Source organism: Sus scrofa, chromosome 14 (assembly GCF_054392235.1).
Source record: "Sus scrofa isolate SSC_HxYL_T2T_F1_AM1 chromosome 14, Sscrofa_HxYL_maternal_Yorkshire_Landrace_v2.0, whole genome shotgun sequence".
In the NCBI taxonomy this organism is placed as follows: Eukaryota; Metazoa; Chordata; class Mammalia; order Artiodactyla; family Suidae; genus Sus; species Sus scrofa.
The window spans coordinates 93421442-93445013 of record NC_139396.1 but is presented as its reverse complement, the minus strand read 5'-3'; the positions used below and the strand labels follow the sequence as shown (position 1 = coordinate 93445013).

At 35.1% G+C, this 23572-nt stretch overlaps 1 protein-coding gene across 19 annotated transcripts in view; it reads left to right on the top strand.

Moving 5' to 3' along the window:
* HERC4 (HECT and RLD domain containing E3 ubiquitin protein ligase 4) overlaps nt 1-23572 on the top strand; it is a 143526-nt gene that overhangs the window by 16264 nt on the left and 103690 nt on the right. For 18 of the 19 annotated variants that reach the window (XR_014828009.1, XR_002338528.2, XR_002338529.2 and 15 more), the window contains 2 exons: nt 13745-13904; nt 20349-20425. Coding sequence is in view for 5 of the 19 variants with exons in the window: in XM_021072875.2 (XP_020928534.1) it covers nt 13745-13904; nt 20349-20425 (237 nt within the window). In the remaining 14 variants the exon portion in view is untranslated. Of the gene's footprint in view, nt 1-13744; nt 13905-14656; nt 14699-19387; nt 19478-20348; nt 20426-23572 lie in introns of all 19 variants that reach the window. The other variant, XM_084997090.1, reaches the window with a different exon arrangement.

Below are 23572 nucleotides of genomic sequence, written 5' to 3'. Positions count from 1 at the left end.
TTATTATTATTATTTTAATAAGAGTCGGCTCTGGAATTAGACTGCAAATCCTGGCTGTTAAACTTCTTAGCTGTGTTATCTGGGGCACATAGCTTAACCTCTTTGTGTTAAGTGTTCTTTTCTGTGAAATTAGGATATCACTCCTTTGGCTGGGGCTCCATCCCTGGCCCAGGAACTTCCCCATGCTATGGGTGCAGCCAAAAATAAATAAATAAAGCAAAATTAGGATAATCATGCCAAAGGTGCTTGTAAGGATTGAGATAAACATGAAGTGCAAAGAACAATGCCTGGCATTTGGTAAGTGCTCAATAAGTGTTTTCTTAAAAGAGAAGGGCTGTTAATATTAAAGTGGGAATCTAATTTTAGGTAAGCCTTACACTGAAGTGGATAATAATGCCGTTTCTATATTTGTCTTGAGATAGACAACACATACCTTTTTTTCCCCCCTTTTTCAGCTGCACCCACAGCATATGGAAGTTCTTGGTCAGGGATTGAATCCATGCCACAGCTGCCACCTGTGCCATAGCTGCACGAACGTCGGATCCTTAACCAGTTGCTCTGGGCTGGAGATCAAACCCATGCTGCCACAGAGACAACACCAATTCATTAACCCAGTGTGCCATAGGGGTACCTCCTAAATAATACATATCTTTTGATTTACAACTGAAATTCAGGCATTTATTCAACAGTGTCTTTCTACTTTGTCCCAGACTTTGTGCTAATCATGAAAGTACTTATTTATGTTTTGTCTTTATTTACTTCATTGGAGCTCATACTCAAAAATTATGCCAAAATTTAAAAAAATATATATGTGTGTTTCACTTGGAGGTAATGTTATATTGGAACAAGATATGAGTAGGATTCCTTTACTGTTAGACTTATTTTAAAATATAATAGAAAAACCAAAGATGCCTTTTTTGTTCTTGTGAGAAACACATAAATGATAGAAATTAGATTCAGCATTTATTTTCAGAAAGTTATATTTAATGAAGAATAATTAGAAATTTTCCTAGTCCATTCAGACTGCTACAGCAGAATTACTATAGTCTGGGTGTCTTAAACAACAGACATGTACTTCCTACTGTTTTTGAGGCTGGAGAGTCCAAATCAAGGCGCTAGCAGGATGTGCTTGTTGGTTCATTGATGGCCATCTTTTCATTGTGTCCTCAAATGGCAGAGAGGTAAGGGAGCTGAGAAAGGTCACTAATCTCACCCTTCACCCTTATGAGGTGAGGGTTTGACCCTTATGACATTATTACCTCCACAAGCCCTACCTTCCTAATAACATCATTTTGGGGGTTAAAATTTCAGCATATGAATTTTAGGAGGACAAGGCATTCAGTCTGTGATAGAAAGTATAGTTTATGTACTGATGTTTTGAGGAACAGACACAAATTCTGCTTATTTACACTTTTAAACCTGCTCTTCCCAAAGGGATAAGCTGACCTTTAAATTTAAAATAGTTGCATTTTGTTACAGCTTTCCACCTTTTTTTTTTTTTTTTTGCTTTTTAGGGCAACACTCTTGGCATATGGAAATTCCCAGGGCTAGGGATCAAATCGAGCTGCAGCTGCTGGCCTGTACCACAGCCACAGCAACATGGGATCCGAGCAGCATCTGTGACCTACACCGCAGCTCACAGCAATGTCAGGTCTGTAACCCACTGAGGGAGGCCAGGGATCCAACCCATCTCCTAAAAGATGTTAGGTTCCTAACTTGCTGTGCCACAGCGGGAACTCCTACAGCTTTCTGCTTTTATTTTGTATTTGCAGTTATTTTATACCAGTGTGACTGGTATTTGCTTAGTATATAAGTAAGCTGTTAATAAATGGGCATCCCCTGCTTATATTGTGTTTGTCTATGGGAGAAATTTACACATTAAGGAAAGACAAATAGGCATATTTCTGAGATTATATAACCAACGAAATGTGGAGAACAAAAAAGGGACAGTTTAAATGGGAACCACTGTACTGTAAGTTAGCTGTCTTTGTCTTTCTAAAACAAACTGCGAAAGCAACTGCTCTTTCTTATTTATTAATACTTCTTAAATTCACTTAGTTTCAAATCTTAGAGACACCTCTGAGTGTGCTTACTAACCTATAGCACCAATATTGATTCAGTTGCCAAATCTTTTTCTTTCCTCATTAACTTTCTCTTGTTCTGTTTTTTGTGTTTTTTGTTTTTGTTTTTGTTTTTTTTTCTTTGCAAATGGTTAAATATATGAGCTTGAGCTAGTTATTTTAACCTTTGGGCCCCTAATATTGTCCAATCTCAATCTAAAATTCTTTGTTTTTATTCTCATTAGATTGTTACTAGTCTGTGCAAGAATTGTGGCCGTAGCTAACTGATCTGTTTCAGTCCATCCTTCTTTAAATGTTCTACAGCATATTTCTGTTTCTGTCTCTTGAATATTGCCCAGGTGAAGTGTACTCTCCTATATCTCCCTTATTACTCTTATCAGAACCCAAGTCTTGTGTTTTATGCAGTATCAAGCACAGTTTTCTGGCATTGAGTAAATAAGTTGCATCGTTGTCTTCCTATTATATAATTATTTGGATAAAAGTCTACTCTACCACATCAGTTCCTGGAAGGTAAAAACCTTTTACATGTTTTACATCACCTGCAGCATGTGGTTGTTCCTGTCACGGCCATGGAAACATTGACTCTGAGCCACATCTGTTACCTACACTGCCGCTTGTGCCAGTGCCAGATCCTTAGCTCACAGAGCAAGGTCAGGGATTGAATCCATATCCTCATGGACACTATGAGGTTCTGGGTTCTTAACCTACTGAGCCACAATGGGAACTCCAAAAACTTCTTACATCTTTATCACTAAAGTCACAATAATTATGTAGCACACAGAGGGAACACAAGGGTGTTTGTTGAATGAACATGTGATCAATGTATTTATTTATTGGGTGTACAATAGGAAGGAAGGAAAATTGTAGATAGGCTCTCCTTTTGATAAGCTGATGGCGATCAGCTACTTTATAACCAAAACATATTCATTTATAACTATACATTCTTAAAGCAGTTTTAAATTTTTATGTTGGGTATGGTATGATAAAGTCAATGTGACCATAAGGAGAAATGAGAATGCAGCTTGGAAGCAGTTTATTATACTCACTGGTTCCAGAGGGAGGAGCTCACTGTATGCCACACAGAGCTGCAGGGGAAGATACCAGGGTAGTCAGGAGGCAGAAAGCAAAAACTCATGGGAGATCTTAGGTTGTAGCCTTTATTGTGGTTTTCCTGGGAATGGCAGAATGGGTAGAATAAATAGTTTAGGTTGGCTAGTTTAATTCCTCCAGCCTTTGGTCTAAAGGATTGGTTTCACGTTTGCTAGTACCTAGCCCTGGGATGATTTAAGGTAGGAAAAATACTGGTTCTGTGTGTGAGAGTTAGATAAGAAGATAGTTAGTGGCAAAACTCTGGATTGGTCAGTTTGCCTAAGAAAGGCGTGTTAGTAGGCAGGTTGTTATCTTTAGGAATTAGACAGCCCTTGGGAGGGGCTGACACTTTTGGTGTCTGTAAGCCCCTCCTTCCACCCTTCCTATGTCAGCATTAAGAGTAGAGAAAGTAAGAAAATATAGTTATTATAATTAGCCCTGTGATGAATGGATGCCAAATAAAGAATACACAGAATAAGAACTCTGCCAATATATTTTGAGGATTCATTCTTGCTAGTCTTGAAAAAAATTGAAATAAAGCAACTGTTTGATTGATACTATATTTATGTTGGGGTCTTTGTATTTCAATTTTGCTTCTCTTTTCCTCTTTAAAGCAGCTAAAATTTCAACAGTTGCTAGCCATCCAGAAAGCACTTTCCTAAAGAAAAAATACTGTAAAGCCCTAAATATTTGTGCAGTTTAAAGTATATTTTGAAAATAAATTATTAAAACATAATCTTGTTTGTTGTTCAAGTGATATTAACAAAAGGACAGCAGTTCAATAAGTAGGGAAATATTTATATTTTAGTGCCTTTATCTGTGAAGCAGGGATGATAATACACCTGCTGCTTCATGGTGTTATGAGGATTAAACGAGATGAAATAAAGTGCTTAGCACAGTACCAGGCACATAATTGTTATACTTGTATGTAGATAAAATGCATAAAGGGGATATGAACGTAAAAACATATCCATTATAAAGAGTTCCTTAGTTGTGGACTGTCAACTAAGATGTTTTAAGTTATCAGGGAACTCATTAAGATGTTTTCATGACTTTAAGTTACACTATTCCAAATTCCTATTGGTAATTATTGGTAATAATTTTAGAGAATGAGCATTTTCATTAATGTTTTTAGTTTTATTTAATTCTTAATTATATTTTATGATGATCATTATATGCATTATATTAGATATCCTTTTAAAAGTGTCTGTAAACAATTTTACTTTAAGAGTAAGGAAGGACATGGAGTTCCCCTCATGGCTCAGCAGTTAATAAACCCAACTAGGATCCACGAGGATGTGGGTTTGATCCCTGGCCTCGCTCAGTGGGTTAAGGATCTGATGTTGCCGTGAGCTGTGGTGTAGGTTGCAGACATGGCTCGGATCCTGTGTTGCTGTGGTTGTGACATAGGCCGGCAGCTGTAGTTCCATTTGGACCCCTGGCCTGGGAACCTCCATATGCCATGGGTTCGGCCCTAAAAAAGCCAAAAAAAAAAAAAAAAAAAGAGAGAGAGAGAGAGTAAGGAAGGACATGCCTTGAGTAAAATAGCCCTTTGGTTATTTGTTATCTCTGTAACAAAATTAGCAATATGATTATTTAAAGTAAAAAAAGCATTCTGGGTTATTGGTGCTATTCATTAATCCCAAGTGCTTAATGTCTTCATCTTTTAAAAAAATCAGAATCGGGAATTCCCATTGTGGCACAGCAGAAACATATCCGACTAGTGACTATGAGGTTGCAGGTTCGATCCCTGGCCTCGCTCAGTGGGTCAAGGGTCCAGTGTTGCCATGAGCTGTGATGTAGGATACAGACCCGGCTCAGATCCTGCATTGCTATTCCTTCCCTATATAGATAATCATTTTAATAGAACTATTAATTTCTATTACATGGGTATTCCATAATTTATTTACCTACCTATTACTGGAAATCAGATTATTTCCTGTCATTATTATTGTTTCCCAAAAGGAAATTTTCTTGGTCAGAGGCATGCATGTTTAGAATTGGAAACTTTACAGGAATGTTTTGATCCTGAAAACATTTATTTAAGTATATTCAGTTGCTAGGTCTGCCATAACAAAGTACCACAAATTGGATGGCTTAAGTGATAGAAATGTATTACCTCACATTTCTGGAGGCTAAAGATCCAGGATCAGGGTATCAGCAGCATTGGTTCCTTCTAAAGGCTAAGAAGGAAGGATCTGTTCCAAGCCTCCTCTCCTAGCTTCTGGTGGTTTGCTGGCATTGTGTTAGGCATTCCTTCACAATCCTTCAGTTCTCTTTGTGGGCTTGTCTGTGATCAAATTTTCTGTTTTATTAGGATACAAATCAGATTAAGGGTCTAGCCTGCTCCCATATGACCTCATCTTAATTAATTATGTCTTCAATGATCATTTTTCCAAAAAAAGGTACTGGTGTTAGGACTTTCAACATAGGGATTTTGGAGGAACTGAAGTTATCCCATAACAGTAAGATTTTGTGATCTGTAGATGAAAGAGAATATAGAGTAACATGATAATATTTTCCTTCAAATAATTGTTTTAGAATTTTGAATAAAGTGCAACTTTTAAGAGATGCTAGTTGTGAATATGTTACTAATAGTGTTTCTATTATTATTACCTTTGTAACCAAAGCACAACATTCTTTTTTTTCTGCTTACAAGTTTCTCAGAGTATGTTGTTATTGATGGTTATATCTTATTATCAAGTTTAAACCTGTTTAACAAAAGAACTCTTTAATAGACCATCTTGTGTATTTTGTGATTGGTTATCTAGGAAGATGTACTCTGTGTACTGTTGTTAAATCAGTCTGAGTCTGAGCTCCCCTTGTGGTGCAGCAGTAACGAGCCCGACCAGGATCCATGAGGATGTGGGTTCAATCTCTGGCCCCTCTCAGAGGGTTAAGGATCTCACGTTGCCATGAGCTGCAGTATAGTCACAAAGGCAGCTTGAATCTGGCGTGGCTGTGGCTATGGCATAGACCAACAGCTACAGCTTGGATTTGACTCCTAGCCTGGGAACTTGCATACGCTGTAGGTGCAGCCCTAAAAAAATAAAAACAAAACAAAAAAAACCCAAAAACAACAACAAAACAGTCTAAGTCAATACTCAGGGAGCTTTTCATGGTCATTTCTGGATGTGCACACATGCAGAGCTGCAAAATGTGAGTATCTTATGTGTACAGCCCCAGCTGAGGTTCAACAAAGCAGTACTCTGCCTTCTTATTACGATACGTACTTTTTGCAGTATATTTAGGGCCACATTTTTTGCATTTTTGCACTTCTTGTTACTGATTTCATTGTTTAAAATGTCCTCTGAACAAACTGCTGAGGTGCTGTCTAGTATTCCTAAGCACAAAAATGCTGTGATAAGCCTTGTAAGAACATTCATTGAGACATGAGTTACAGTGAGGTTGGCTGTGAATTCAGTGTTAAGGCATCAGCAGTATAAATTAAGATGTGTTTAAACAGAAACACAAAACAAGGTTATGAACTGATTGGATGATGAAATGTGATCAGAGGCTTGTAGCAACCTAATCTTATATTTCCTCTAGGGGCAGTGATTCAGTATTTGCTAAATAAGTATCTGTGGTGAACTTCATAGAACATAACTACTATGAATAATGAGAATCAGTGTATTCCCAACTAGACTAAAATAAAAAGACTAAAAATTACAAGTGGATGTTTCCTAGAAGGATGGTGCAGTGGTGAAATAAATCGTCATATTTAGCATTCTTTTCTTCATACATTGTGCAGAGTTTTGCATTATATTTTAAGGAAGTGAGAAAGAAGTCTGGGGTCTCTGTCTTTGTAGCTTTTATTTTTCTCTTTTTGTGGCTTTTTTTGACTACAGTTGAGAATGTAAAAACTTTGTTTTTCTCTCCATAATGGCAAAGAGAGGAAAACTTACAGAGGAACATACTATTACTAAACAAATTAGAAGGTGAATGTAGAAAGTACCGCTATATGCATATGGTGAAATTCATCATTAAGAACTCTTAAAAGAGTGAGTGTGGAGATGATATTCTACATGAATTTTCACACACTCAGGAATTAATTACTATATTTGTTAGGTTCCAGAGGAAATAGGTTGTTCTGATCCATACTCAGATGGAAGAATTTCATCATTTAACATTTTACAACAAGAACCTGAACCTATTCTGTATTGCTAAAAGGGTGTGCAACACTATTTTTTCCCCATTATCTTTGTGCAGCAACATTTATTTGATGCAGTTGGTTAGTGAACAAATGCTGAGGTCAGATGTGCAAACAGAGGTAATTTGGAGGAAATAAATGATGTAGAAATGAAACCTGTCATTAGGTTGAACATTTTAATTGGTTTTTACAAATCCAAAAATGATGATGTTTTATGTTTATGGAGCCTTTTTCTCCTCAAATTATGTACCATCAGTTTTCAAAAATAATGCATTTTAGCAATGAAAGTGTAGGAAGAACCAGAAGTAATGATGAGCTAGGACCTGTTAAATTTGTATTTGGAATGTATCTGCTCTCAGTATTTACAAGATGGGTATATCTCTCTAGTTCTTTATCTTTTCTGTTTTTGCTCCTATTTCAGGAAAATGTTATTTTTCTTAGGACAGTCTCCTCTACCTAACTTTTCTTTGCCTTTTTGTGCTTTTCAAAACTGAATGTTCCTTTTTTTTCTTTAAGAGAAATACTGTGAACCATAAAAACTGATATGAACAGTGTTATTTCTCTCAAACTTTATATGAACATTTTGAAGCATAAAGAAAAATTGAAAGGATCACACAATGACCAACAGTTAACATTTTGCTACATATTTTTCTGTGTGTACTTCTATTTTTTAAAAACATACCTTATTTCTGAATTATAACTCTAATGATCATGTGCTATTATTAAACTATTTCCAACAATTTTAGACATTATGTGTTCATAGTTCTAACATCTTCTGTAGCCCCCATTTATCAGAGAAATCAATTGTTTTTCAGTGGGCTTGCTGGAATAAGTTTTTCTTTTGTTTTCTATCCTTTTACTTACATATCCATACTTAACCTAAATTAAGGCAAATTTAATCCCTACTTATCCCTCTTTTTTCTGTGTTCCTTGGCCTTGAAATGAAAATGGAGCTCAGTGATTAAAATTTTAATAAGAGTTAGTGTAGTACCTGGTACATAGTAAATGCTCAAAAAATATTAGCTGTTTGGTTTGGAATGAACGCTGTTTTTTGCTCTTATTCATACAGTGCATCAAGCCAGGTTTTCTAGTAAATTTTTTGGTTTGTTTTGCTAGGTTCATTTATTCCCCCTTCATTCTTGCTCTCTTTTCAGGCCATTTTGTTTTAAGTATTCAACCAGAATTTGACCTGGATGAGAAATGTCTCAAATAGAACATCAATTTGACTTTCTAGTGTACTGGGGGGAAATGGTTGAGGCTTTTCATTTTGATTAGCCATTTAGAAAAAATGAGTAATTTTTAAAAAATTTTATGAAGAACTTATGGGTTTGTGTCTTTGATGTCTGAAATTCCTGATTAAATACTATTCCCAAGACATATAACTATGTTCTATTTAAAAATTTTTAAAATCCGGCGTTGCCGTGAGCTGTGGTGTAGGTCACAGATGTGGCTCGGATCCTGCGTTGCTGTGGCTCTGGCGTAGGCCGGCAGCTACAGCTACGATTAGACCCCTAGCCTGGGAACCTCCATATGCCGTGGGAGCAGCCCAAGAAATGTCAAAAAGACCAAAAAAAAAAAAAAAAAATTTTTTTTTAAATTACTTAAATTTTTCGAGTAGACAATATGTTCACATGGTTCAAAATCAAAATAATATAGTACACATTGATGAGGTTTGCTCTTAATATTTGACCAGTGTTTCCCCTTCTAACCACATCTCCTGTAGGTAACTATGTTTATTAGTTTTTTATCTTTGAATATTTGTAAGCAAATATGAATATTCATATTCTTCCCTCTTCCTTCACAAAAAAATAACAAATTGTGTACTTTATTCCATACTTGATTTTTTTTCTCCTTTAATAATATACCCTTGAAATCTTTCCATATCAGCATGTAGAAGTTCCCTCTTTTATTTTTTCAGAGCATAGTATCCCAGGGTGTGGATGGAAACCTTTATTGATGGATGCTTGGAATATTTTCAGTCTTTCGTTATTAGATACAGTACTGCAAATATATGTAAATACACACATAGTCACACACATGCACATATGTACTTGTACACTTCTCTCCTAGGTTCTCCAACTGGGGCCTGTCTAGACAAAGGAAAGATTAACAAAAGAAAAACATAACAGAAGTTTATTGCCTTGTTACAGAAGCACTCAGGAATGAGTAACTCAAGGGGGTAGTAGAACATGGTCTTATATAGCATCTTAACAAAAGAATAATAAATATAGAAATAACAAAACAAAAAAGACTGAATTTCTGTGGTGACAAATTTTTGGAAGGTAAATATTTGAGGGAACTTATGAAAGATAAGGGCTGGTTATTAAAGTTTGTAATGTGGTTTCTCCTGGTGCTGTCTCTGAGCTGGTACAGGTCTAGAGTTGTCTTCAATGATTAACTTCCGTCCTTCCTGGTAGAGCAGGAAGGGGGGACACATTTGCAAATTTATGTCCCGCTTTTAGGCACTTCAGGGAGAGCAGAGAGCTTTTCTTACATCTACTGCTTCTTAGTGGCCTTTAGCTCAAAATGACCCGTATGCCAAAGTGGTGTATTTTAGGGTGGCATATTCTGCTGCCTTTTAGTACTTATAGATATATCTGTAGAATATGGAATTGCTGGATCCAGAAAGTAATGGCATATGGTTTTGTTAAGTATCACCACATTCCTTTTCATAAAGGTGGTTCTGTTTTGTGCCCCCCCATCAGTATACAAGAGTGCCTTTTTCCCCAACAGATTGTTATCAAACTTTTCGGTTTCTGTAAGATGAAAAATGTTATTTTGATACATGTGTTTTTGTTTATGAACAAACTTTTTTTAAATAAACTTTTTGAGAGCAGTTTTAAGTTCACAGCAAAATTGAGCAGAAAGTACAGAGGGTTTCCATATACTCTATACTACACATACATGACCTCCCCCACTATCCATAGCCTCTGCCACAGTGGTACTTTTTTTTTTTTTTTTTACCATTAATGAACCCACATAGACACATTGTTATCATCCAGAGTCCATAGTTTACATTAGCATTCATTCTGTGATGTACATTCTGTAGGTTTTGCCAAATGCATGTACAGTGTAGTATTGTGCAGAATAGTAATAGTATCGTACAGAATAGTTTCACTACCCAAAAAAATCCCGGGTGCTCTGCCTATTTATCCCTCCCTCCCTTTAACCCCAGGCAACCACTAATCTTTTTACTATCTCCAAAGTTTTGTCTTTTCCAGAATGTCAAATTATTGTATCATGTATTTTGTAGTCTTTTCAGATTCTCTTGAGTTTCCTTCATGTGTTTTCATGACTTAATAGCTCATTTCTTTTTAGCACTGAAGAGTATTCCACTGTCTATCCGCATTTATCCATTCACCTACTGAAGGATGTTTTGATTGCTTCCAAGTTTTGGCAATTAAGAATAAAGATGCTGTAAACATCTGTGTGCAGGTTTTTGTGTGTACGTAAGTTTTCAGCTCCTTTGGGTAGATATCAAAGCACATGATATTTCATAGAAGAGTATGGGTCAATCAAGAGTATGGTTTTGTAAGAAATTGCCAAAGTGTCTTACCATTTTGCATGTCCACCAGCAGTGAATGAGAGTTACTGTTGCTTTATATTCTTACCAGCATTTAGTGTTGTCAGTGTTTTGGGTTTTGGCCATTTTAATAGGTGTATAGTGGTTATCTCAGTTTAATTTGTAATTCCTTGTGATGATACAGAACAAGCTTTCATATGGCTGCTTGCCATCTGAATGTCTTGGTGTGGTGTTGGTTCAGGTCTTTTGCATTGTTTTTTTAATAGAGTTTATTTTCTTGTTGAGTTTTAAGAGGGTTTTGGTTTTTTTTCAATGTGTATGTGTCTTTGGATAACAGTCTTTTATTAGATGTGCCTTTTGCACATATTTTCTTCCAATCATTGGCTTCTAATTCTTTTGATAAATGTAAACGCTTACAGTTGAAAAGAAAGGTACCCAAATTAAAAGTGTATGTCTATGAATTTTCTAAGTGAACATATTATTGGCTTCTCAGTGTAGTTTGAATTTTCATTTCTCTCATCAGTGAAGTTGAGCATCTCTTCCCTAGATAGAGGGACATTTCTTTTTCTGTGAACTCTCACTTCTTTTTCCCGTTTTTCACTGAATTATTTCTCCTCCCCCCCGTTAGTCTCTAAATAATAGGAAGGTTATTTGTTTGATATATGAAAACATTTTTCCCTTCTTTTCATTTTGCTTTTAGTTTGTTTTGCTGTATTTGAGAAAATAATTTGAATTTTCTCTAATAGATATGTGGAATCTCTTCCTCTTTCCTTGGCTACTTAGCTCAAGTGTCACTGATTTATTTCTTCCTAGTATCTTTCAAGGCTTTAATAGCATCTCATGTTCTGTACTGCCTTTTGTATAACTTTACCTTAGCATTTAATCACAGTCCTCATCTCACCTGCTTTTTCATAGATTGTAAACTCCTTAAAGACTAGAACTCGTGTTTCATTTATCTTTGTGTTTCTAATCCTTGGAGCATGAGAGGTATATAGTAATATTAATGTTTGGTACGAATGATTGTTTCTTCTTTGTTTCTTGTATTTTCGTACCTTTGTTTTTACAGCCACTGCAATCTAATTTAAGTACTCTTCGTATGTTGTTATTGAACCAACCAGTTGTTGTCTCCTCATTACTACATTTCCTTTGAAGATTGTTTTGGAGAGACATTGACTTGTTTCAGGGGCCTCTGTAAAAGATTTAACTGATCTTTTGTGCATTTTACTTCTTTCTTCATAGTTAAGATTTCTGGGAATTTTTTTTTTTTTTTTTTTTTTTTTTTTTGTCTTTTTGCCTTTTTGTAGGGCTGCACCTACGGCATATGGAGGTTCCCAGGCTAGGGGTCCAATCAGAGCTGTAGCTGCCGGCCTTTCCCAGAGCCACAGCAACGTAGGATCCGAGCTGCGTCTGCAACCTACACCACAGCTCGTGGCAATGCCGGATCCTTAACCCACTGAGAGAGGCCAGGGATTGAACCTGCAACCTCAAGGTTCCTAGTAGGATTCATTAACCACTGTGCCACGACGGGAACTCCCAAGATTTCTGGGAATGTTTTTTTTTTTTTGGAGAGGACAGACAATATGTTACTTATTTTTTTGTTTTTGTATGTTTCTACAGTATAATTTTATAAAAAATTTACACAAAATATACACAAAAATGAGAGATTGATATAATGAACTCCCATGTACTGTTCATCAAATTCACTCATTATTAGCTCATAGTACTTTAAGGTAAGTACTTAGAATTGTACAGATTCCTGAAGGCTATCTAGGTACTAATCTCCACTCCAAAATGCAGTTGGCATTTATACATAGAGGTTTAAACCTCCTTAATGTAATCTGCTTTATCATTGAACAGCTGCATTTGCATATTGAACTAAAATATGCTTCTGAAGAAACCCTGATTGATTCGGTTTTAACAGCTCTGCAGCAAGAGACTGAGTTTATTGAGGACTTAGCTGTCTTTTTCTTTTTCTTTTAAGGGCCACATCTGTGGCATATGGAAGCTCCCAGCCTAGGGATCGAATTGGAGCATTAGCTGGTGGCCTACCCCACAGCCACAGCAGTGCGGGATCTTTAGCGGTGTCTGTGACCTACGCCACAGCTCACAGCAACACCAGATCCCTGACCCACTGAGTGAGACCAGGGATCGAACCTACATCCTCATGGATACTAGTCAGATTCATTTCCACTGTGCCACAACGGGAACTCCCCTTAGCTTTCTTATTAGGCTAAAAAAGGTTAATTTTAAATGGCATGTTTAAAAAAATGTGTAATGGTACTGGTAAAAAAAAACTGATAGAAAATGCACATCTCAAAGAGACTAAGGAAACAGTTTCACTTTCTTTAATGATTTGTCAGTGGTTACTGACAGTTTGTGAAGGACCAGTATTTTAAACTAATTTCTGGTTTAAAGCTTGAACATGTTTTAACCACGTGTGACGTTTTTATATCTTCGATGTTAAAATGGCAGCCCATAAACTGAAGTATATTTGTTATGGTCACATTGCCTTTCAGTTCTTTCCTCAGCATATGTCAGTTGTGATTTGACTGTAAAAATCAAACAGCATGAGTTATTTAAATGATTGCCTTTCAGCTGGACTCCTTTCTTTTATTCGTAATGGCTTTGAATGAAGAGCACTTATTGAGAGAATCTATGAAACTTAATTTCTTCCCCCAAATGTTCAAGTCACTTAAGATTCTAAGTTGATTAAACTTTGTGATGTATCTGTATTTACTGCAATATAAATTTTGTATGTAACATATCTATCAGAATAATTGAAGTCATACTTGGTCTGTATTTCAGCATTGCCTTAGCTTTTTGTACAAGATGAAGACACTGTTTTGTTCTTATTGGGAGTTTAAAACTAGAGTGTAATGTCTCTCTTCTTGATTTCTGTAGAGCAGGTTGTTGCCCTGGATGCCCAAAATATCGTAGCTGTTTCATGTGGAGAAGCTCATACGTTAGCACTAAATGACAAGGGCCAGGTGTATGCTTGGGGTCTCGATTCTGATGGACAACTTGGCCTGCTAGGAACAGAGGAATGTATCAGAGTACCCAGGTAATAAGGGTGACCAGCAAGAGGTCTTGAATAGTCTTTTATAATGAATTTGTTATCTAAATTATTCTGCTTACTATGGGCATTAAGAGTTGACACCTAATTACTTTTCCCCTTTGAGTTCTTAAGGCATTTACTAGGTAGGTTCTTGCCCTTAATTTCTATTGAGTGCTATTTTTTTATATACTCCATATTTCACCAAATTATTTATGTTCGTAAAGAAAAGGGGTGGGGAATACATAGCTTATTATAAATCTTCTCTTACTAAAATTTTTAAGTGGGTTAGACTAATTTAAACCATTCTACTATCTTGAGTATCTCAGCTGTTGAAATATTTATTAAATATTAGTTGCACATTTCTTTCTCTTGTTTCTTTAGTCTTGTTTTTATTGGATGTAGAAGTCCCTTAGTCCTACATGCTTAAAGTGTAAAAAGAATCAGTCACTTTCATTTTTACATTGCATTGACCATAATTTAATTTAAGCTAACCACTAATTCATCATAGAAGTATTTCAAAATTAAAAAATAAACTATGCCTCATCAATGTTGTGGTCTTAACAGATTCCTGTAGGACAGACAGGTAACCATTGCTTTATTAGTAAAAACTGTAGGCATGAACATATCTAGGTAAAAATTTAAAGATTTAAATAAGAGTATCCAATTTCTTTTAAATCATAATTAATACACTAACTCATGCTTTGTGTTTAAAATTATACAAATTCTTGCCTCCTTAAACTCTTGTTTTTTCTTCCTAGTAATAGTTATAGGGACAAAAGAGAACTCTCCAGGGAACCAAGGTATTAAACTAATTTTAGATTTATTCCAGGTAGCATTTTTTTATATATACACTTAGGTATTTTGTTTTTAATTTAACCTGGGTAATGTTTATTTTGGTTTAAGAAATAGTGGTAACTACTAGGATAAGAAAATGAAGCATAAGAACTAATACATTTCAAAACAGGAACTCTTAACCATTGTTAGAAATGAGTTTTTAATTATGAAAGGCAGCTAGTTCCTTCAATAAGCCCATAACCTTCTGTCACATATATATATATGTCTTTTTAAAAACTTAAAGTATATTTTTAAGTATTTGTTTTGTTTTAGCATATTGAAAACTTTTTTCATCTTTAGTTTGACATTTTACATTTGTTCTAGTAAAAAACTATTGAAATTTTGGGTTAAATCACATTCACATGTTTTCTTTATTGAACTGGTAACCAAATTCCACAAAACTCCCCAAACAAATTTCTTCCCCTTTATTTCTTTTATATTGACAGATAACAAACACACTTCCCAGCTTTTAATGTCTCTTAATGGTGGTGCTGTTGGGAGAAAAATTTTTTTCTTAAAATTAAGTAAATTGAATTTTTTTAGTCATATCAATCTTGATTTCTTTTAGAAAATGTTAATTTGTAGCCAAATGGTTATTGGCTGCATAATACAAAGCATTCATAGGAACAGAGATATCTCACATTTGTCATATCCTCTACTGCTTTTTTTCCCCCTCTCGTAAGTAATTGTCAAAGAATGGGATTTTTTATTTAAGATTTTAAGAATCTTATGTTTTTAGGATTGAAAAGGGACTTATGTTTTAGGTTTTCTAAGTCAGTATTCTCAAAACCATGATTCGTGGCAAAACTTTCAGTTTCCCTTATTTTTACTTTATCTAATTCTCACACTTAACATTTTTTTTTTTTTTTTTTGCTATTCAGTTATAGTGTAAGAGATTTTAGTAATCCATAGATGATTAATAAATGTAAAGAGAGGTGATTATAAGGAGAAACTTTTCTTTTATTACTATTTTTCTTACGGTCACACCCCATGGCATATGGAAGTTCCCGGACCAAGGATTAAATCTCAGCTGCAGCTGCCCCAGCGCAGGATCCTTAACCCACTGTGCCAGGCCGGGGATCGAACACCTCCATAGTGACCCGAACCACTGCAGTGGGATTCTTAACCCACTGTGCCACAGTGGGAATTTGAGAAAATTTTAAACAAAACCTGTAGAAGATAGGAGGAAACGCAGATTTATATGTGAGTAGATTTTTAAAAATTAGTGTTTATGTTTTTCCTAGGAGTGATCCAAAAGGTGAAGGCTCACATTAGGCTGTACTTTATTTTTATTTTATTTTTTTTGTCTTTTGAGGGCTGCATTCGCGGCATATGGAGGTTCCCAGGCTAGGGGTCGAATAGGAGCTGTAGCCACTGGCCTACTCCAGAGCCACAGCAACGCAGGATCCGAGCCACGTCTGTGACCTACACCACAGCTCACGGCAACACCGGATCCTTAACCCACTGAGCAAGGCCAGGGATCGAACCCACAACTTCATGGTTCCTAGTTGGATTTGTTAACCACTGAGCCACGACGGGAACTCCTAGGCTGTACTTTCTTGAGAACAAAACTCATTTTTATGCCAATAGATGATAGTATATAAGTTAATCAACATTTTAAAATTAAAGGTGAATGTAAAAGTAATAATAAATAGATTATATTTGAAATTCTTACTATTTCATAATCTTTTCCTACTTATAATTTTGTTTTGTTTTGAAATCACTGCTTCTTGTGGAAAGACATTAGTCAGTGTCAGTTGTCTCTATAGACCTACATTTCTGGCTAGTCATTTCTTTTTAAGTAGGATAGATGTTATAATAAAAAAAAAGAATTGTTGTCAATAAAGTTGTAGTTTATTTTTTTAAAGTTCTGTATTTTGGACATTTGCAAGAAAAAAATTGTAACAGGATGGTGAGAACAGCTATTTCTGACCTAATTAGTTACTATAGTAACTAATTAAACATGTTCGAATTGTCAGCTTGGTCAAAAATAAAAATTTATTTTATTGATTTAACCCAGTTTTAAAGGTATATTACAATTTCTGCCCAATATTAACATTTGAAAGTTCAGATTTTTTATTAAAAAGGAAATTAAAGTGTGTCTGTTTATATATATGTGTGTGTGTATATATACATATATATATATATATATTTTTTTTTTCCCTTTTTTTTAGAACTGCACCTGCATCGTATGAAGTTCCCAGGCTAGGGGTAGAATCGCAGGCGCAGCTGCTGGCCTATGCCACAGCCACAGCAACGTGGGAACTGAGCCTGTCTGTGACCTACATCACAGCTCATGGCATTGCCAGATCCTTAACCCACTGAGCAAGGCCAGGGATCAAACCCACATCCACACAGATACTGATGGGATTTGTTTCCACTGAGTCACAGTGGGAACTCCTAAAGAGTATTTCTCAATGGTAGAAACTAGATCAGTTGTTAGCCTAAATTTTTCAGAATCAAAGAGTTCGTGCTAACACTTCTCAAATTGCTAATAAAGTTGTGGCGTAATTGGGGAATAGAAAATTGATTATGTTTTATTGGCTATATTTATATGCACATATATATTTATGGGGTTTTTTTTGGCTTTTTATAGCCGCACCCATGGCATATGGAGGTTCCCAGGCGAAGGGTCCAGTTGGAGCTACAGCTGCCGGCCGATGTCACAGCCATAGCAACACCAGATCCAAGGTGGGTTTTCGACCTACACCACAGCTCACTGCAACGCCAGATCCTTAACCCAGCGAGGCCAAAGATCGAACCCACAACCTCATGGTTCCTAGTCAGATTTGTTTCCGCTGCGCCACGACGGAACTCTGGCAAAATATATTTTTAAAACCACTTTATTGAAGTGTGATTGGCATATAAAAAGCTTTACTTATTTAATATATACACTCTGGTGAGTTTGGAATTGGCAATATTTAATAGTTTAGTTCTTCAGACTCTTAATTACATAATGTAAACTTTTCACTAGTCCTTGTTAACAGTTGTTAGAATTTTACCACAGACAATCGGAAATGTCTGATTTTTGCCCCTGTTGCCACTATACACTAAGTTGGAAAATATAACAATAAAAGAAAAACATATTCAGCAATTTATTTTGACTTTAAAACTTCCCGAGAGAAGCATATAGATCTTATCTCCAAGTTTATTCACTGTTACTAATTTCAAATGTCTTTCAAAATTTTGCTAAAGAAATTATTCTGTACTTTATAATGTATAATTTTAGTGATTCACAGCTATTTGAAATGCTTAACATACTCTAAACTTTAGGGAATTACTTTTAATTTGTAAGCAGTTATAAAATGTTTACTCTAGACATTGGAGTTCAATTTTCTTTTCATAATTCTGATTAATTAGGAATTGTCATGTAGTTATATGTGTATGTGTATACTTATATATATTTTTTCATTTATAAAATTTATTGTGGCTTATTTTACTTTCCTATTAACTGCATCTGAATCCTTTTAAAAATTGAAAACCAATGAACATATATATATTATCTTTTTTTCTTGTTGGGGATTATTTTTGATGAATTCTATAAAAATCTGTTTCATTGAGGATTTTATATGTTGTCTCTTTAAGAAAAATGGAACATGGTAAAATAAAAATTTTTACTTTTATTTTTATTTTACTTTTCACATTATTTTTTTTCTTTTTTTAATTCCTGAAACCTTAACAACAACAAAAAGGAAATAAGAACACATTTCCTCCCCTTTCCCTGCACCCCGCCCCCAATCTTTAGTGTATTAAATTTGAGATGAAAGGAGTTTTTTTTTTTTCCTTTTAAAACAAATGTCACAGAAGAGTATCTTCACTTGTCTCTGTAGCAGACATGCCTAAAGAAATTAGGATTTATTTATATTCTAAGTTGTATGATAATATTTTAGTAATGACAGTCACAGGTATAAATTGCTATTCAAATTTAGAAGTTTTTTGGCAAATGTTCTGAATAGTTTAATAATACTGAAGCCTCAAAGAAGTTACAGGTTTACTTATCTTTAATGGTGGATACTTTTCATACTTTTTTTTTTTTTAAATTCCCATACTTTTTGCCAGGCACTATGTTATGGTAGGTGCTAGGGATTTCATGAGTATAAGATAATACTCTACCTTCATAGAACTTACTGTTTAGCAGTATATGTTAGTACTAATTAAATGAATAAGAATACCAGTAATGAATAGAAATGTGAAGGAAAAAACATAGAATGCTATGAGAATGTAGTATTTTTAAAGGTTTAACTTAGTCTTGCAAATTGGACGAGATACTTGGAGCAGTTGGTTTTTTAAAATGTTTAATATAGTTCACTAGTCAGTATATGATGTGCCTACTGTGCATAGCAGTAACAATAAATGTTTAGTAACTTTAGCACAGTTGTACATATTCATGTATTTTTTATTCCTGTTTTTGCATTGCCAGTGTTTGATTTTGCCAGTGGCAAAATAATAATAATAATGGCATTTTGCTGTATTTGAAAATCTGAAGGTGCATTGAGTCCTGCTAACTTGTTGGATTCTGCTAAACTGTAGCAGTACTACAACTCTCAAGTTTTGTAGTTAAGAACATAAATCCACTAAATTAATATATTTTTAATACAACATTATGGAATTAGAGTAACTCTCCTTTCTCCTGCTCAAAATTTGATTTGCTGAAGCTGCCTCCCGAAAATCATGGGTATCGACACTCTGGTCAGAACTTGCTCCGGACTCTCATATGGCAGAATCAGGTCAGGTGGCAGTATCAGGTAAAGGGAAATAAGATACATACTATATTTCCTTCCCCCTTTTTTTTCTTGAAAACATTCATTCAGGAGAAGAAGTAGAATGAACAGGTGACAGGGAGCTACATAAAGAAAACCTGAGATAGTTGATGAACAGAGTTACTTCATTTTTGTAATGTTTTAACAGTTGGCCTATAGAACTATATTGAAGTTAAGGAAAAGTCAGAAATTGGAAGAAAAAAAGAAACTATAAGAATATAAATAAGAAGCATGAGGTGGCAGAAATATGACTGAACACATCAGTGGTTATAATAGTTGTGAATTGTTTAAATTTCCCTAGAAAATAATTAAATTGAATATCACTGATTTAGATGCAAAGCAAAAGGGCAGTTCAAAGAAATAGGTTTCATAATTCATGAATTGGTAGCACCACATGATAGAAATCCTGGTTGGTTCTTAAGGAAACTGATAGAGGAGAACATATGCTAAACTAGGCCAAACAGCAATTTTTGATAAATTAGGTCATGTACATTTGTTTTACAAATGTATTGCCGAGTTTCATACTTTAAGTTAAAGATTTTTTAAATTTTGGTGGTAAAAACCATCTGCATTATAAAAGTGTTGAGGTGTGAACATAGTTGACTGTGCTTAAATATTGTCCTTTCAAAATGTTTTCTTATCACACCTCTTAATTTTTCCATAATTAAATTTTGTTTACTGATTTTAGCAAAATATTTTGGTAAAATGGGCTTGTATGAAAAAAAATAGCATGACCTGATAGGAACTGCTGTAAGGAAACTACTTACTTGCACTCTGTAGGTGGTCAAGAAATAGCATTCAGGATCCATTTATTAAACAGAATTAACTGATCCTGATCTCTCTTCCTATTTTCTAGAAATATTAAAAGTTTGTCGGATATCCAGATAGTACAGGTTGCTTGTGGTTACTATCATTCTCTTGCACTTTCTAAAGGTAAGTGTTGCTTTTAACTTCTTTCCCTTTTTCAGTTTTATTACTCGATACTTTGAGCAGAAAGTATTCCAACTTTGTTCTTATTAAAAGATTGTCCTGGTTCTTCTTCATCCTTTTCATTTCCATATCATTTTAGAACTAGCTTGTCAATTTTCACAGACACTGAAACTGTTGGGATTTTGATTGGGATTGCCTTGTCTCCGTAAATCAATTTGAGAAGAATTTTTGCAACATTCAGTCTTTCAGTTCCTGAACATGCTATATTCCTCCATTTATTTTAATGTCCTTTTAGTTTATCTTAATAGTATTTTTTTTTTCCCTGTGGAGAGGTCTTACACATATTTTATTAGATTTTTCCCTAAATAATATTTGTTGTTATTCTGAATGATGTCACTTTCAAATTTTTTTTGCTAGTATATAGACATGAAATTGATTTTTGTATCTAATTGTTCTTTAATCTGCCAGATACTATTCCTTTTATAGCTGGGAAAGTTTATAACTTACCCAATTTCATTTGATCTCACAGATACACTTTTTTATGAATAGAAACAGAAGTCTAAGCATTCTTTTACCTTTGCTTATTTATTTACCTTCTTCATATGCCAGCTAAGGATTATAACATGGGTTAGAAACGAACCTACCATAGGTTTATTTTTTATCCTTTATGTTCCAGTGGCATCATTATTGTTTTTAGTTTATTAAATGTCTAGTGAGGCCTACTATGAATGAAACACTAGGCTAGAGCTGTGGGGAAATACAGATAAGTTAAGAGAGAGTTTTAGGGACCATACCATCTAGTGGAAGAGGCAGATACACAAATAATATAATTGAGGCAGAAAAAAGTATACTACTTTTGGTCAAGGTAAAAGTAAAATGCTTTGGGAATAAGGGGAAAAGTGTAATTAATTTCGATCAATACACTTGAATAACAGTAAAAAAGGGATTGATATTTCATGCAGGTCTTGAAAGATGAATAGAATTTATCCAGAATTGGAGATAATATTGTGAAGTAGATAGAGGAAATGTTGAGATAGTACTAAAGTGGAAGTACTAGTAAAGGCATAGAATCTGGAAAGTATTTTTTGTATTGGAGTATCTGTGTATAGTTTTACGTGGGTATTGGGAAAGCGTGGGAGATGTACCTCAGCTGAAGGTGAAATAAACACAAATCTGTTACGTGCTCACTTCTGCAGCACATATACTAAGGTGGGGGGCGGAGCTTAATGTTAAGGAATTTGGATTTATTCCACCTAAGGAATAAAGTGGGGAGTTGGGGCCGGCATCCCTGTATTCTCTGTTGCTACCTTGCGAACTCCTCTTTTGATACTTTGGTGGGTAAATCCAAGATAAAGTTAAACCCAGAGTTTTTACTGATGAGGACAGTTTTTTGTGTTGACTTATAGGTATTCTTTTGCCTTACTCAGTTTCATGTTTTAGCAGAATCTTATTTAAAGAAAAAAAATCTTGGATCACTCAGTATGAACTGGGCACATTAGGGTGTACTATAATTATACAGTGGTAAGCGGTATACTTAGTCCTAATGGTACAGCCACACAAATAATAATATAGTTGCATGCTATAGGAAAGGACTGTAAAGAAAAAGCTTTGGGATATTTAGGCCATGTAACAAGGAGACTGAATTTAATCTGGGGAATCAGAGGAGGCTTCCTGCTGGGAGAGAATAGAAGTAAATGACAAGGATGAGGGAAAGGTTTAAGTCGGATTGTGAGAAATGGGCATTGAAGAATGTAAAGGAAGGTGCATATGGCTAGAATGTAGTGAGTGAGGGAAGAAACTGATCTGATATGAGGTCAGAAACATAAGTAGATCATACAGAACCTAATAATAAGCTTTATTAAAAGTATTTATCTCAAGAGCAGTGAGAAGGCATTTTTTTCATATTTATTTCAGATGAGCAACATTATCAAATCTGTATTTTTTTTAAAAAAGTCAATTCAGGAGTTCCCGTTGTGGCGCAGTGGTTAACGAATCCGACTAGGAACCATGAGGTTGCGGGTTCGGTCCCTGCCCTTGCTCAGTGGGTTAAGGATCCGGCGTTGCCGTGAGCTGTGGTGTAAGTTGCAGACGCAGCTTGGATCCCACGTTGCTGTGGCTCTGGCGTAGGCCAGCAGCTACAGCTCTGATTCGACCCCTCGCCTGGGAACCTCCATATGTCGCGAGAGCGGCCCAAGAAATGGCAAAAAGACCAAAAAAAAAAAAAAGTCAATTCATTTGAGATTTAGTATGAAGTAAACATACAGACATATCAAAAATCTAGAATAACTAATTTGAAACTTTTCCAGACCATTATTTTGTCTACCATGTATTAAATCCACATTTTTATATCTGTTTATATGCAGATGTCTGCTAGTATGTACATAGAGTATTTTTGGAAGTTCTTATCAGTAGCTGGTAGGAATAGTTGTCTCTTGAGAGAGGAACGGGGGCTCTAATTTTGAAGAGAAACTAACTTGTAATAAGTGTGTACTATTTTATAGTATGGACTTTTAAAAGTCCATTATTAGTATGTCAGTTATTAGTTAACACCGTTTATTTAATAAAAATAGGTTAAAAATGTTTAAAGCTGGAAAAAAAAAGTAACAGTGGGGGAACAAATGTGTGAGAGAACTATTATAAGAACCAGATGAAATGATGAGGAGTGGATCTCTTTGCCATGTTTTTCTTTAGAAAGTAAATTGTAAATAACTTGATGATAGATGGTTGATAACAGTTTGTTTATGAAGAGAGGAGAGTAGTATTAAGGATGACTCCCTATGTCTGTGATTTGTTCTGCAAAACTGGTTAAGATGTCATTTACTGAGACTGAAGAGCACTTTTCAGGTATGGGAGGTAGGATGGGATCATGGATTGAGTTTAGGGCATACTGAGCTGCAAGTGCCTTTCAAATATCCAAGTATAGATGTCAGGTAAACAATTAGATGCATGGGTTTATTGCTTAGAAAAGAGATCTAGGCTAGTGATAAATTTTCAATGTGATCAGCATGTAATGGATAGCTGAAGCCCTGAGCTTGGATGAGTGCCTCTTGGGAGAAATTACAGAATAAAAATGAGACCTGAGGAGTATTGAAAAGAAATGGCACTTTCTTGAGAGGAATATTAGGAAATAAGATTACCTCCAGTTATGTG